The sequence below is a fragment of the Orbicella faveolata genome, unplaced genomic scaffold (assembly GCF_042242905.1).
Source record: "Orbicella faveolata isolate gen_17 unplaced genomic scaffold, um_ofav_v1 contig_36, whole genome shotgun sequence".
Taxonomy (NCBI): Eukaryota; Metazoa; Cnidaria; class Anthozoa; order Scleractinia; family Merulinidae; genus Orbicella; species Orbicella faveolata.
The window spans coordinates 16,613,115-16,628,123 of NW_028301565.1; the positions used below are offsets into that span (position 1 = coordinate 16,613,115).

At 39.6% G+C, this 15,009-nt stretch overlaps 2 protein-coding genes across 4 annotated transcripts in view; both read right to left on the minus strand.

The window, feature by feature from the left end:
- Positions 1-243: 243 nt before the first annotated feature.
- Positions 244-11,831, minus strand: LOC110040279 (uncharacterized; the record flags this gene model as incomplete). The annotated part of the gene is made up of 3 exons (XM_089274573.1): positions 244-2,950; positions 3,174-3,374; positions 3,465-11,831. Coding segments are annotated over 3 exons (9,099 nt in total), but the record flags the coding sequence as incomplete, so codon positions are not given.
- Positions 11,832-13,654: 1,823 nt separating this feature from the next.
- LOC110040429 (uncharacterized) overlaps positions 13,655-15,009 on the minus strand; it is a 31,246-nt gene continuing 29,891 nt past the window's right edge. For all 3 annotated transcript variants that reach the window (XM_020745668.2, XM_089274629.1, XM_020745667.2), the window contains one exon: positions 13,655-14,991. In XM_020745668.2, the coding sequence (XP_020601327.2) occupies positions 14,791-14,991 (201 nt within the window). In that variant the 3' untranslated portion in view covers positions 13,655-14,790. The remainder of the gene's footprint in view (positions 14,992-15,009) is intronic.

Consider the following 15,009-nt stretch of genomic DNA (forward strand, 5'->3'; position numbering starts at 1 on the left):
CTGCCAGGGTTCGAAGACGCACTCCTTGAACAGCAGGTTTAAGTTTATAAGACTTAATTAGATGTGGAATTGGAATAGAAAATGCTCCAATTATTTGAATTACTTATTTGCAGAAAACATTCCCAGAAATTAATTAAGTACGTAAAAAAGTAATTGATTGATTAATTGATTGATTAATTGATTGATTGATTGATTAACTCGAAGATCGATAGCTACACTAGAGAAGACAAAATTACATCGATGTGACTACTCTGAAAACCCTTTATTTACCTTGAATAATAATAAAATTAAAAGATGTCCGATAGCGCTTAACAGTGAACAAATTTCTTAACTGGTTACCTAAGCTACAAATTACAAATTATAAAACAATAAATTACAATCATATTATAGCAAAATTTCAATTCAAACAATTCAATTAGAAATGCAATAAAATCCTTGACAATAGGATGGCCTACGACTCAATTATACAATTCAATTATATATTTAAAGATATCAAGTTAATTTCAATAAAACAAGAAAAAAATAACCCATTATATTTGGAGACTGTCAATCAGAACTTGACTTCTAAATATACTAACTATTACTAGCGTAATATACCAAAAGAACTACAGTGGCTTATTTGTTGAAAGGCATTTCATAGTCAAATGTCTCAAGTTTCTAACCGAAACACAGGCATTTACGGAATCAATTCAGCAGCATTTTCACCCTGCATAACAAACCAAAAAAACGAATCTAATCAGTCTTATATTAGTCAAACTAGTCGGTTTTAAAGCGTGTACCTCAAGGAACACGTAATTTACCATCTCTAAGAAAATTCATTTTCTATTGCAAAAGGTCACGAACCACGGCTTTCTGATCTCTGTTTCTGTTCGGTTTCAGTTTTATTAATATATTTTGACAAACAAAAAAGTGTTCTACTACACCCTCACCTTCCCATAATGGCCAGTTCTGTACAACGGACGCTTCCCTCTGTCCACAAGGTGGCTGTTGTGGAAAGGTTCGTCTGTATATTTATCAAGATAGTAAAACAACTCTTCAACAAATCAATTTTAACTGACTTACATTGTTAACCCTAATTTCATAACTTCCTTGACGCCTCGTTTTAAAACACTGGATCAAGATATTTATAACATTAATCGGGGCAACAAGCAAAGTTTCAGGATATCCCCAAAAAAGTAACCGAAAGATTTTCGATTGTAATTATCCTATCAGAAACATCAAGAATCATGGCTGAAGTGACACCTAAGCTCCATACCATAGCAAGAATTCTTGTGTTCAATATTTTCCCCAAAAAGAGTGCCCCAAGGCAATTCTTGGACAATAAAGTCCATCTGAGGACGGTATTTGTCTCTCGAGTGAAAAAGATCTTTTAATTGCTGTATACACTACCGAAAGGTAAAGATATCATTTTCTGGCGCTATTTCTTAAGATTAGAAATCTGTCGGAGTAGCGCGCGGGATTTGTACTTAAATAGATTCCTAGTTAATACCCACTTGCGACAAATTTTATCACGAAACGTGATGGCGTCACTAGAGTTGACGCAAAGCTATTCAACACACCCATAAGAAATACATAGAGCGATTTTCAATTGAGTGTCGTAAAACCAAAACCAAAACCAATTAGACTTCTCAGGTAATCTCAAACTGTAGTAAAACCAAAACCAAAACCAAAGTAATTGTCTAATTACTTTCGACACTCAACTGAAAACCGCTCTATAGCGTTAAACTAACATATCCTATCCCAAAAGGAGCGGAATGCGCTACTTCTCCTTCTTTTTTTATGTCTTAACAGCTGCAAGACACGTATTTCATCTTCACTTTCCATCATGAAATACATGGTAAAGTAAACAACCTAATCTATATAACCTCCTCAAATTAGTGTAACTATCCAAATGGACTCGCTCAGTAGAACAAAATGAAGTATTTTGCAGACGCACCTCTTTAAAAAACATTCTCAAAAATTGAGACAATAAATAGCAAAAGCGTATCAACATGTAAAGCTCGAACAAAGCGTTATAGCTTAATAAAATTTCCTACAGAAAAATAAATTTAAATAATCTTTTAACGTCAGTGATACAATCAAAATTCCCCTTGGAGATCATCTTTGCAGAGCGTGTCAAATCTTATGTCCGGTGGTGTAGTTTTTTGACTCTACTTCCAATAATTGACTACTAGCTTTAGTTCCTTGTCATTTTTATACATCATTACTACGTTAAAATCCCGCTCTTTGTCACTGCGAGACTTAAATGGCGCCTTTTTTGTGCATTTGATGAATCTGAAGTCATTTCAGGTGGCATTGTTGGTACTAATAGCGATAATTCTCATGTGATATTTTTATTCTAGTTTTTTTTTTTTCCTGAAGAATAATTCATTCTTGTCTTCGTCCTATGTAGCTAAGCCGGAGCTTAAATTGTTGATAATCATGTCAGCTGGGGAGTCGATTGCTGATTCTTTCCTGCACTAAAAGAAGTACTTTTCATGTCTTCTGAAGTGAAATTCCCACCCTCGGTACTCTTTACAAATCGCGTATTTTCGAGATGGCTATTGGCCGAAACATTTCTGCTTCCCAGAGAAGTTCCCATTGCTTGGTTGAACGAGTCAGTGATTGTTGGCTCACTTTGCCGCTGGCCAGTACCCGTGCCTCCAACGACTCCTCCGCTGGATAGTCCACCAGAGCCTGCCAATGGCCTTCCAAGTGCATCCGAAATGCTTCCTGTTGCGTGCATGGTGTATCGAACCCTTTCTAGTATATCGCCATACGATTGTCCAGTACCTATCAAAGACTGGCCATTTGTTGTGTTAAATATGGGAGAAAGGTTTGGCTGAAACACCCTGCTCTCAGATCTCATGCTACCAATGTTTGGACCAAGTGAAAAGTCGTTAGCTCCTCTGATATCTGACTCTCCGTAGTATCCTAGATTTGACCGTAGCACATCGTTTCTGCTTATGTTCTGTAGACGAACGTTGTAAAATACATTACGTAAGTGTTGACGCGACAAACCAATTTCAACATTACATAGTAGGTGCAATGTGTTACTTAATGTATTCGAACCTCAGCGTTTTTGACTTGATAAAGAAAAAGTAGACATGCATTCTGCTTCTTGTAACTTTGGTAGACAGAGAAGAGAGATTAAAACGAGTCTAAGATTTGTTTAGTTATATAAAGTGCCTCACCCACTCCTCCCTAGTAGCCGCCTCCAAATCCTTGTTACGTGTTTCCAAAGTCCTCAGTCTGTCTCCCATAACTCTGAGTTCTCTCTCAAGCCTCTCCGTTTTGGCCTGAAGTGTCATGTTCCTTTGCTCCATTAAGTTAATTTGGTCTTTATACTGTCGAACGTCGGATTGTGATGACTGATGGGATATCTCAGAGCTAGCCTGTTGAGAAACCAAATGAAAAACCTTTCAAAAAAGCATCATCAAACACTTTTAAGCAACTTCGTCTGAGTGATTTATTAGTGAACTCACCAAAGCATTTTTAATTGTGTTTGCCATCATATGTTTCCCAATAACATCAGTTCTTTTCTCCATTTCTTCCCTCGCTTTGCTAAGCTTTCGTTTCATCTCCAGTTGTATTTTCTCCAATTCGTCTTCAAGCTCTTGTTTTTCGTTTTCAAGAGTTTCTTTCAATTCAGTTCTTTCTCTCTTCAGTTTATTAATTTCTTCCTGAAGTTCTCTAATCTTCTCCTCCATTGGGCGTTTCTCGCGATCTACTCGCTCGAAGAACTCTTGTTCCATTTGAATTACTACTCTGTTTCTTGACAACTGCTCTGTTCTTGGACTGGAATTTCCCGACAACTCGTTCTTTAGCAACTTTTCCTGAATTTCTTTTCTCTGATCTTGCAAGAAAGAGATTTGCTTTGTTAAGGCCTTTACTGTTTGCTCAAATTTTTGTTTTTCATCATTCAACGTTTTTCTGTATTCCCGTTCCATTATCATCTTTAACTCTTCCTGGCTTTGGATGAGGGTCTTTTCGGCATTGCGCTTTTCTTCCAGGTATCGCGTTTTCTCACTCTTGTGTTGCATTTCCATTTCTTTGAACTTCCGTTCCGTTAATGACATCTTTCGTCTAAATTCATCGATTGTTCCTTGTAATCTTTTCCTTTCAGAAGCCAACCGTCCTTCGTTATCTTCTCTTATCCGAGATAGTTCGTCATCTTTATCTCTTGCAACTCTATCGCGCAAATTGTTCTTTTCTACCTCATGAATTCTGGTAAGCTTCTCCACTTCCTTTTTGTAACAGTTCTTTAATTGTTGTTTCTCGCATTTAAGAGCATTGACTTCCTTTGTGAGAGCACGTATTGTTTCCATTAGCTTCCTTTTCTCGCTTTGCATCTGGTGTTGCAATTCTCTTTTTTCCTCCTCAAACTTTGAATGTTGATCTCTCAGTTCACCTTGGAAATTTTGCCCCCTTCTACGCATTCTCTCATTATCGTCCGTACCATATTGCTTTCTTTGTGGAACCGACATATCAGCCATGTTGCCAGAAGCATTTTGATTTCCATGCTCAACCTGGAAAACATTTCCTTGTCTTGGCATCCTGCTTTCTTCGTTAAAACTGTATTGATTCTTCTGTGTGCCAACAACAGCATCAAAACCACTTTGATTGCCCTGTTCAACTAACCAATTTTGCCTTGACATCCGAGTATCATCGTCAAAATCATATCGGTTCCTCTGTGTGGGTGACACGCCAACCATAGCTTTCGAACCATTCCGTTCCGCAGTGCGAAGTCTTTCCTCGAAGTCGGCCCTTTCTTTGAACAGCTTGTCACTAAGAAAGTCTTGGTCTTTTCTGTGTTTTCTCTTCAAGTCGTCTATTTCGTCTTCAAGCAAACGACGATAGCTTGTGAGCTTCTCTTTGGCCTCTCTCACCTCGTCCTCTAACTTTGCCTTTTCCCTTGAGGCACGATTTAAAATTTCTCTCTTTTCTTCGTTGAATCTTCTCTCCATTTCTTGAATTGTAGTCTCTGGCTCCCCTTCCCTAGACTGTCCATTATAGTTTTCTCTTCTCGTAATACTGGATTCGAAAGCCATTGTATCCCTTGCTCCGTTATCCCTTATTCCACTGGTTGATAGTGGCCCCCAGACTGTGTTTTTGACATTGCTATCATTTCCATATGCTCCTGGGGCATTTGCCGACCTTGCATCTCCCCCCCGGATGCTAGACTCAACGTCTCGAAGCCGCTTTTGTAGACTGCTGTTTTCCTTTTCAAAGTAATCTTCTAACGACTGTTTTTCTCTCTGAAACTCTTCTGACATTCGTCGCTTTTGTGCTTCAAGGTTCCTGAGGTCATCTGCATGCTTTTTATTGACATCTCGTAGCATTGCCTCTAGGTTTTCAACTTCTTGTTTTAATTTGTCATCTTTAGAATGAACAACCTGGCTTCTAAAATCCCCTGATATACCATATGAGTTTAAAGCATGGGAAGACGATGTCCCGTTTAAGCCTCTACTCTGGGGCCCAACGTTCGCCGATATTTGGTCTTCTAACCGCTGAATTTTCTCTTCAAGTTTTCTCGTTGTGTCTGTTTGTACTTGAAGTTTTTTCTCGCAAGCCTCTCTCATTTTTGTTACTTCTTCTACAGCTCTTGCTTTTTCGTTTTCGTAATTTCTTACCAAAGAAATCTTTTCCTGTCTGAAGGAATCTTCAATATCTTGGATTTTGCGGGTGAAGCGTTCAGTTTCGTCTGTAAGCTTCCTGTTACGCCTCTCAACTTCGTCTAGAGTACGAGATAAGTGATCAACCTCGCGAGTTAGATTCCTTTGAGCAGCCAAAAGTTCATCTCGCTTTCGAGTCAGATGGGTGACCTCTTCGTCAAGATCGTCGTTTCTCCTCTTTAGCTCTTTGTTTCGCTTGGCTTCTTTTTTCAAATCCTCGAGTTTCTCCTGAAGGTCTACTATTTCACTTTGTAATTCCTTTTGCGTTATTGCCCTTTCGTTGTTATTTCTTGAAGGCACCTTCGTTTCATTTCGATTCGAAGAAGTCTCATTATTCTTTAAATTGTCAAAAACATCTTCGTTACGACCATTTCTGTTACCAGAGAGAATTTCATTCATCTTGTATAAAAGTTTCTTGTTTTCCATCTCTAGTGTTTCTCGCCGTCGAATTTCGTCGGTTAGCTGTTGCTGAAAATCACTGTTACCCCAACCAGGTGTTGTATTCACTTCCCTTTGACCGCCTGTAAAGCTGAAATTATTTTCCTGGTTGGAAAAGAGCCCACTTTTAAAAGCTTCAGCTTCTTGTCTGCGTTTAGTTTCCTCTATCAGCGACCTCTGCAATTTGCTTATTTGTGTGAGATATTCCTGGGTAATTTCGTTAGCTTGTCTTTCTATCATGGCCTTAATTTCCATTCTTTCGCGAGTGAAATCCTCTTGCAATCTTTGGTTTCTTTCTTTAAGGTCCACGATATCGCTTAGCAAGTACTTCATATCACTGGCGAGTCTCAGCTTACTTCTTCTCTCATCTTCGTACCTTTGACGAGCCATTTCAGTATCTTGGTATTCCACCTCTATCCCATGATATCGATCTCTGCCACTGGTTGATGAAATTCTCAGCTCTTCTCTAAGTCTACCCCTCTCTTCTTCCAGCCGTTCTATTTTGGATTTTAAGTCTTTTTCTTGATTCTTTGCAAGCATTGTATTTGAAAGCTGAGTTTGTAGTCTCATTTCCATTCCTTGAATTTCGTCTGAATGTCTTTTCTTGAGGTTTGCAATCTCGTCGTCCTTCTCTTCGAGGATTCGTTCGTTGTCTTTTAAAGATCTCTCCAATTTCCGGGCTTTCTCTTTCAAACGAGACATCTCTGTTGTTGATTCCCTTCTTATCTCCTCTATCCTCTCTTGTTGATGCTTGTTTGTTCTTTTCATCTCTTTTATTGTTCCCTCTTGCCTCGCTCTTTCTCTTTTTAGCTCAATAAATTCATTTTCCCTCGCTAAACCAAGCTCGATATTTTTCAGACTTTCTTGGCTCTCGTTCTTCTTGCTCAAAACGTCAAGAATTGCTCTAAATTCTCTGTTTTCCTTCTCTAATACACGGATGTTTTTCCTATATTCTAGGATCTCTTCTCCGTCATCACCTTGGTCTAATGTCATACTACTTATGTCTAATGTGTGGGTCGTCATTCTTGACTTTGCCCAGTCATTCAGTTTGCTCTGCAACAACTCATTGTCCCTTCTTAGGGAGCGAATGGTTTCATCAAATCGATTAATACTGTCCAACATTCCTTGATATCTTTCTTCAAGATAAATCTTTTCGTCGTTTTCATTTCGATATTCTTTTTCAAACTCTTCCTTCTGCCTCTTCTCTGCTTCATATGCTTTTTCCAAACGTTCCTTCTCACGCTTTATTTGATCACATTTAGACTTGTAGTACTCATAGTCAGCTGACATCTGGTTTGAATTTCTAAGAGTTTCTCTTGCACCGCCATGGATATCACAAACATAGTTGTAACCACAGCCACGCACATCGCCGTATTCGTCCAGTGAAACCTCGCGTGAACTTGTGATGTACTCTATCAAGCTGCTGTAATCTTTTGCGATATCGCAGCAATGGTGGTGATCTTGAGGAATGGTTAATTGTTCTCTGTGTGAAATTAACTCTGTTTCTTTTTCATGGCGTAGCGCATCATAACGTGCTTCTAGGAACTCTTTGTCTTTCTCAAGTCTGCTAATCCTCTCCACAAATTGATCTATTAGTATGTCATGATGGCAGGTTACTTTTTGTGTTACGGGAGACCTGATTTCCTGTGTTTGTTTAGACGTATTTGTTTCATCTTCGGTATCCTTATCAACTTCTCCTGATTTCGGCAGGTCCTTCTTGCTCTCGATTTCTTTTCCTGGTTCTGTAATTGTTCCATTCGGTTCTCCAGTCGTTTTTGTAGTTACAGTGTTCCTATCATGTTTTTTGTCATTCTCCTGTAAAGAAGTATCTTGCATGACTTCACTGGAATCAATGAGGCCTACTTCTTCTATGCTCCAGCTTTGGTCAGGGTCTTTCTCGTCTACAGTTCCAATGACTTCCACACTCCAGTTTTGTTCTGGTTCTTTTTCTCCTATCTCTCCTATTTTCTCTATGGTCCAAGTAGATTCTGTTTTATTTGGCACACCTGAATCCTCTAGTTTCTTTTCCGCAGGCAGCTTCTCCTCTTGAATGTCATTTGTGTCTAGTGGCATTTCTTTGACTTCAATCTCTTCCATGGGCAGTTGTTGTTCTTCACTAGAATCAATAGTACCTACTTCTTCTGTACTCCAGCTTTGGTCAGGGCCTTCCTCGTCTACAGTTCCAATGACTTCCACACTCCAGTTTTGTTCAGGTTCTTGTTCCCCTATCTCTCCTATTTCCTCTGTGGTCCAAGAGTCTGCGATATTTGGCACATCTGAATCCTCTAATGTCTTTTCCGGAGGCAACTGCTCCTCTTGAATGTCATTTGTGTCTGATAGCATTTCTTTAATTTCAATCGCTTCTGTGGGCAGCTGTTGTTCTTCACTGCAATCAATAGTACCTACTTCTTCTATATTCCAGCTTTGCTGCTCCTGTGTATCTACCCCTTCCGCAAACCCATTCATCTGACTACTTTGCATATACCCTGGAATTTCCTGCATGGACATTTTTTGCATAGCCATTTCACCTCCCGTAGGCATTTCTTGGACAGTCGTTTCTCCTCCCATAGGCATTTCTTGCACAGTCATTTCTTCTCCCATAGGCATTTCTTGCACAGTCATTTCTCCTCCCATAGGCATTTCTTGCACAGTCATTTCTCCTCCCATAGGCATTTCTTGCACAGTCATTTCTCCTCCCATAGGCGTTTCTTGCACAATCATTTCTCCTCCCGTAGGCGTTTCTTGCATCGTCGTTTCTCCCAGAGGCATTTCTTGCATCGTCGTTACTCCTCCCACAGACATTTCTTGCACAGTCATTTCTCCTCCTACAGGCATTTCTTGCACAGTCATTTCTCCTCCCATAGGCGTTTCTTGCATCGTCATTTCTCCTCCCGTAGGCATTTCTTGCATCGTCGTTTCTCTTCCCATAGGCATTTCTTGCACAGTCATTTCTCCTCCCATAGGCATTTCTTGCACAGTCATTTCTCCTCCCATAGGCATTTCTTGCATCGTCATTTCTCCTCCCATAGGCATTTCTTGCACAGTCATTTCTCCTCCCATGGACATTTCTTGCACAGTCATTTCACCTCCCATAGGCATTTCTTGCATCGTCGTTTCACCTCCCAGAGGCATTTCTTGCATCGTCGTTTCACCTCCCATAGACATTTCTTGCACAGTCATTTCTCCTTCCATAGGCAGTTCTTGCATCGTCGTTTCTCCTCCCATAGGCATTTCTTGCACAGTCATTTCTCCTCCCATAGGCATTTCTTGCATCGTCATTTCTCCTCCCGTAGACATTTCTTGCATCGTCATTTCTCCTCCCATAGGCATTTCTTGCACAGTCATTTCTCCTCCCATAGGCATTTCTTGCACAGTCATTTCTCCTCCCATAGGCATTTCTTGCATCGTCATTTCTCCTCCCACAGGCATTTCTTGAACAGTCATTTCTCCTCCCATAGGCATTTCTTGCATCGTCATTTCTCCTCCCATAGGCATTTCTTGCACAGTCATTTCACCTCCCATAGGCATTTCTTGCATCGTCGTTTCACCTCCCAGAGGCATTTCTTGCATCGTCGTTTCACCTCCCAGAGGCATTTCTTGCATCGTCGTTTCACCTCCCATAGGCATTTCTTGCATCGTCATTTCTCCCGTAGGCATTTCTTGCATCGTCGTTTCACCCCCCATAGGCATTTCTTGCATCGTCATTTCTCCTCCCATAGGCATTTCTTGCACAGTCATTTCTCCTTCCATAGGCGTTTCTTGCATCGTCATTTCTCCTCCCGTAGGCATTTCTTGCATCGTCGTTTCTCCTCCCATAGGCATTTCTTGCACAGTCATTTCTCCTCCCATAGGCATTTCTCTCACAGTCATTTCACCTCCCATAGGCATTTCTTGCACAGTCATTTCCCCTCCCATAGGCATTTCTTGCACAGTCATTTCTCCTCCCATAGGCATTTCTTGCATCGTCGTTTCACCTCCCATAGGCATTTCTTGCACAGTCATTTCTCCTTCCATAGGCAGTTCTTGCATCGTCGTTTCACCTCCCATAGGCATTTCTTGCACGGTCATTTCTCCTCCCATAGGCATTTCTTGCATCGTCATTTCTCCTCCCATAGACATTTCTTGCACAGTCATTTCACCTCCCATAGGCGTTTCTTGCATCGTCGTTTCACCTCCCAGAGGCATTTCTTGCATCGTCGTTTCACCTCCCATAGGTATTTCTTGCATCGTCATTTCTCCTCCCGTAGGCATTTCTTGCATCGTCGTTTCACCCCCCATAGGCATTTCTTGCATCGTCATTTCTCCTCCCATAGGCATTTCTTGCACAGTCATTTCTCCTCCCATAGGCATTTCTTGCACAGTCATTCCTCCTTCAACAGGCGTTTCTTGTATCGTCATTCCTCCTTCAATTGGCATTTCTTGCATAGTCATTCCTCCTTCAATTGGCATTTCTTTCACAGTCATTTCTCCTCCAATAGACATTTGTTGTTGTTCTTCACTGGAATTAATAGTACCTACTTTTTCTATAGTCCAGCTTTGCTGTGCTTCACTGGAATCAATAGTACCTACTTCGTCTACACTCCAGCTTTGTTGCTGTTGTATATCTCCTCCCTCGGCTGACCCATTCACCTGACTACTTTGCATATCCGCTGGCATTCCCTCCATCGACATTTCTTGCACAGTCATTCCTCCTTCCAAAGACATCTCTTGCATATTCATTCCCCCTTCAACTGGCATTTCTTGCATATTCATTCCTCCTTCAATTGGCATTTCTTGCATAGCCATTCCTCCTTCAAATGGTATTTCTTGCATAGTTATTCCTCCTTCCATAGACATTTGCATATTCATTCCCCCTTCAACTGGCATTTCTTGCACAGTCATTCCTCCTTCAACTGGCATTTCTTGCATAGCCATTCCTCCTTCAATTGGCATTTCTTGCATAGCCATTCCTCCTTCCATAGACATTTCTTGCATATTCATTTCTCCATCAATTGGCATTTCTTGCATAGACATTCCTCCTTCAATTGGCATTTCTTGCATAGTCATTCCTCCTTCCATAGACATTTCTTGCACAGTCATTTCACCTTCAATTGGCATTTCTTGCATAGCCATTCCTCCTTCAGTAGGCATTTCGTGCATAGTCATTCCTCCTTCTATAGACATTTCTTGCATAGCCATTCCTCCTCCTATAGACATTTCTTGCACAGTTATTCCACCTTCAATTGGCATTTCTTGCATAGCCATTCCTCCTTGCATAGACATTTCTTGCATTGTCATTCCTCCTTCGATTGGCGTTGTCTGCGTGCCACATTCTCCGGAAGCTGGCAGAGACATATTCTGTATTTCCCCCTGTTGTCCATCAATCATTTGGTACTGTACACCATTTTGTTGTACATTAATCCCCTGTGACTGCATCATGATTGGCATACCTTCTCCGTTCATTTGAACCGAACTTATTTGCTGCTCACCCATCATCTGTGATTGTATTTGAGGGTCCATATTTGAAGTCATCATTTCAGAACTCACCTCAATATATCCTCCGTTTTGACTTTCAATCTGGCCTTCTAACAACTGACCCTCCACCTGAGCCGACATTGCACGAGAACTTATTTCAGAAGATCCTTTTTCCACCAGGCCTTGCTGACCCGTGGTTTCCTTTACATGTAAATTCTTTTCTTTAGGAGTGTTCTCGGTTTGAATCACCTGCAAGGTTTTGTCTACCCTTTCTTCTAGTTGTTTTTAAAACAAATAAACCGCATACAGAGGATTCACAGCAGCGGAGAGAGATTTTTTTCTTTGAAAGCACTTTGTTCCTGAACGTTAAACTGGCCTTTGACTAGCATATTCCTCTTATTTAAAATCATCCATTGAAAACATAAATCAGACCAATTATCAGAAGGATCACTTTCCCGACTTCTTATGCCATATTTAGGAGTGCATTTTGTTTCCTTCCCGATGTTTTGACTCGCCACCGGCAACGTGTTGATACGTTGCTATGTCAGCAAATGAATTACACCAAACATTTCCCAGTCTCGGTTTCTATCATTGTTTGATTGGTTTTTCCCGCTTACAAATTCCTTAAGATTTTAAGCCCATTCTACAGGTTCTTTACAGATGCAAATCAAAGGAGATAAATCACAGAAAAAAAATGTCTCATAAGGTGAAGGATTAGGTTTCCCTAATTTAAAAGTGTAATGCAAAAGACGACAAACACAGATTGGTAAACTTCTGAGCCAATATGGTCTGTTGATATTATACTGTTTTGGTTTTTGTTTGCCTTGAACCTTGAACCAGTTTAACTCTATTTTTGGTTGAAAATATTCGTTTTAATTTCAGAGAAACAGGAACATCGCCAAGATTATCAAGATAACATTTATTTTTTTGAGCTATAAGACCTATTGGCATATAGTTCTGTGGTTAACTTTTTAATTATTCAGGAGCGTCCCTTATTCAAAGTTAGAAAACGAAAGCCAGGTAGAAACCACAGAACTGCTGAGATCTATAATAATTTATGCAACATTTTCATGTCAATCTTTGATTGCCACTTTTTATTGTCTAGGGTTTGCTTGACGTTGGCCAAAGTCCAGGTTAGAATTCGTTAGGGGCAGAGAAAGTCTATTTCTCATCAGATTCATTGATTTTCCTCTCTGTGCTCATTTTGAAACTTAGCGCGTACTTATCATGACACACCTTGTCTTACAGTATCAACTCACTCGGCTCTTTCACAGGCATTCGACAAGATACGATTGAGAGACTGTCATCAAGTCTTTGCAAGAGTTGCTTGCTACGGAGATAGCGACAGGAAATATCAGGGAGTTCAAACAAGCTAAAAAACATCTGACGGAGAATTTTGTACATTACATTTAAAGTGGAAATAAACGTAACATGAAATATAGAGCAGTTTTCAATTGGCGTCATAAAACCAGAACCAATGTAATCAGACACAACGGGACACAGATAATCTAATAAACCAATCAAAACTGAAAGTAAATACATGTAGCTGACGCGAAATGCGGAAAAATGCGAACAAGTCACAATTGGTTTTACTTTTACTTCTTTTTGGATCAAAAAATGGCGCGAGTTTTTTAAGCCAATCGTGTAGCACGGTAAAACAAAATAAAACCAATTACGTTTCGACACTCAACGGAAAACAGCTCTTTGTAAATTTCGTCCAATAGTGCAGAATGCACTTGCCAGCCTTCTGACTGCTATCAAAGGTATAGCCCAGCGGACTACAACTACTGCGGCCTAACAAGGCTTTTTGCGCATGGCATGACTATGAACAATTACTACTTCCTATGAATGTTACTGGTCCACCGCATGTTTGACTTACAGGTCCAAACCTAGAACCTTTTTCGAATTATCTTTCTTTAACATTTTCAAAGGAAGGTATATACCAGCACTTTAAATTACAGAGTTTACGATATATCTTTGACACTTTAATCTCGCTTTTATGATTGCTTGTATATGTAAGCTGCTTATATTAGTGGCCATAGGAACTTGCTTTGTTGGATTGGCTAACAAGGGACATTAAGAAATAGTTAACAAGTGCAAACATTGAATCAATCAAAAATGCTTACATTTATTTTCTTACTCTAGTAGGTTACATTTACAACGTGTAGCAGTAGGTTCAATATCCACATGTTGAATTCTCAATGTGTGTGCGAGATCGCGATAATTTTGGAAAGAATGTCTCCTCCATGCTGTCATCATTAACATTTATTTCATTCCCAGAATGAAACCCTTATGCCTTGCAAAAATTGCAGATCTTTAGACTGATTCTCTCTCTTGAGCGAGTAACCCTGATATATGTGTTACAAATGTCTTTTTCAAGTACTTAGTCCATTTCAAGTACATGTATTTATATTTTGCGTAGTTATACGCTATATTTTAAAACGCTATAATGGTGCTATAATTTTGAAGCGGTGTTACTTACAAATGTTATCATACATTGGAGACGTTATTACTAACGTATTTTATCATACATTATCCAGACACTTTAATTGCCCTTAAAAAACGTTCTCCTCACTGGGGCGTGAATTAAATTATGATGCCATGTATTCAGTAAACTGTTTTACTGTGCGTAAATATTACGTTATGAAAGTTCGATCTATGTATGCAAAGACGTCATTCCCACAAGTGCACAGTATATAATATTGGTGACTCAAACGAGGAAGTCTGTCTTCACGGTTTCCTTTTGGAAAAAAAGCTTAAGTACTTAATGCTTAGATTAATGAAACTAGCAAAGGGAAACACGTCTAACGATTTGCGCAGTCCTTGAGCCAAATCTAGTCTGTAAAACGCTGCGAAATCAGTATGGTCGACGCAAAAATATATATCTTTCTTTAAATGTATAGGGATAGTTAAATTAAGTTTTTACATCATGACCATTTTTTTTTAGGTAAACGTGTTTTGTGATTTCGCTGTCATATTCAACTTCATATGAAGGGAAAAGTCGTTGCAGCAAGCGATAATGCTGGGCTCCGAAACTATTAAAAACCAGCTATACTGAATTCGAACTCTCCTGTTTTAATATCTGGCTGAATAAATAAGTAGATAAGTATATAAGCCAACATTACTTGTAGCTAAAATTGTAATTAAAACTATAAATGTGCATTTAAACTTATTGTAAGTTTGCCAATGATTTTAAAGATAAATTCGATAAATTAATGATAAAATCAATAAAATGATCGTATGTTTAAATTACAACGTTTTGATCAAGCTCGAAGAGTCCGGCTTCTTCGCAGAGTTCAGACAGGACCTCCTCGTAAAACTGTTTTTGTTCCAATAATTGCCTGACTTGATTGTCCCTTCGTCGCAGTTCATGTAGTACAGTCTCGTTTGGATCACCTGCCGTGTGATCCATCGTCCTTGTCTCTACTTCCTCCGAGAAGGTGACCTGAAAGATACCACGTCT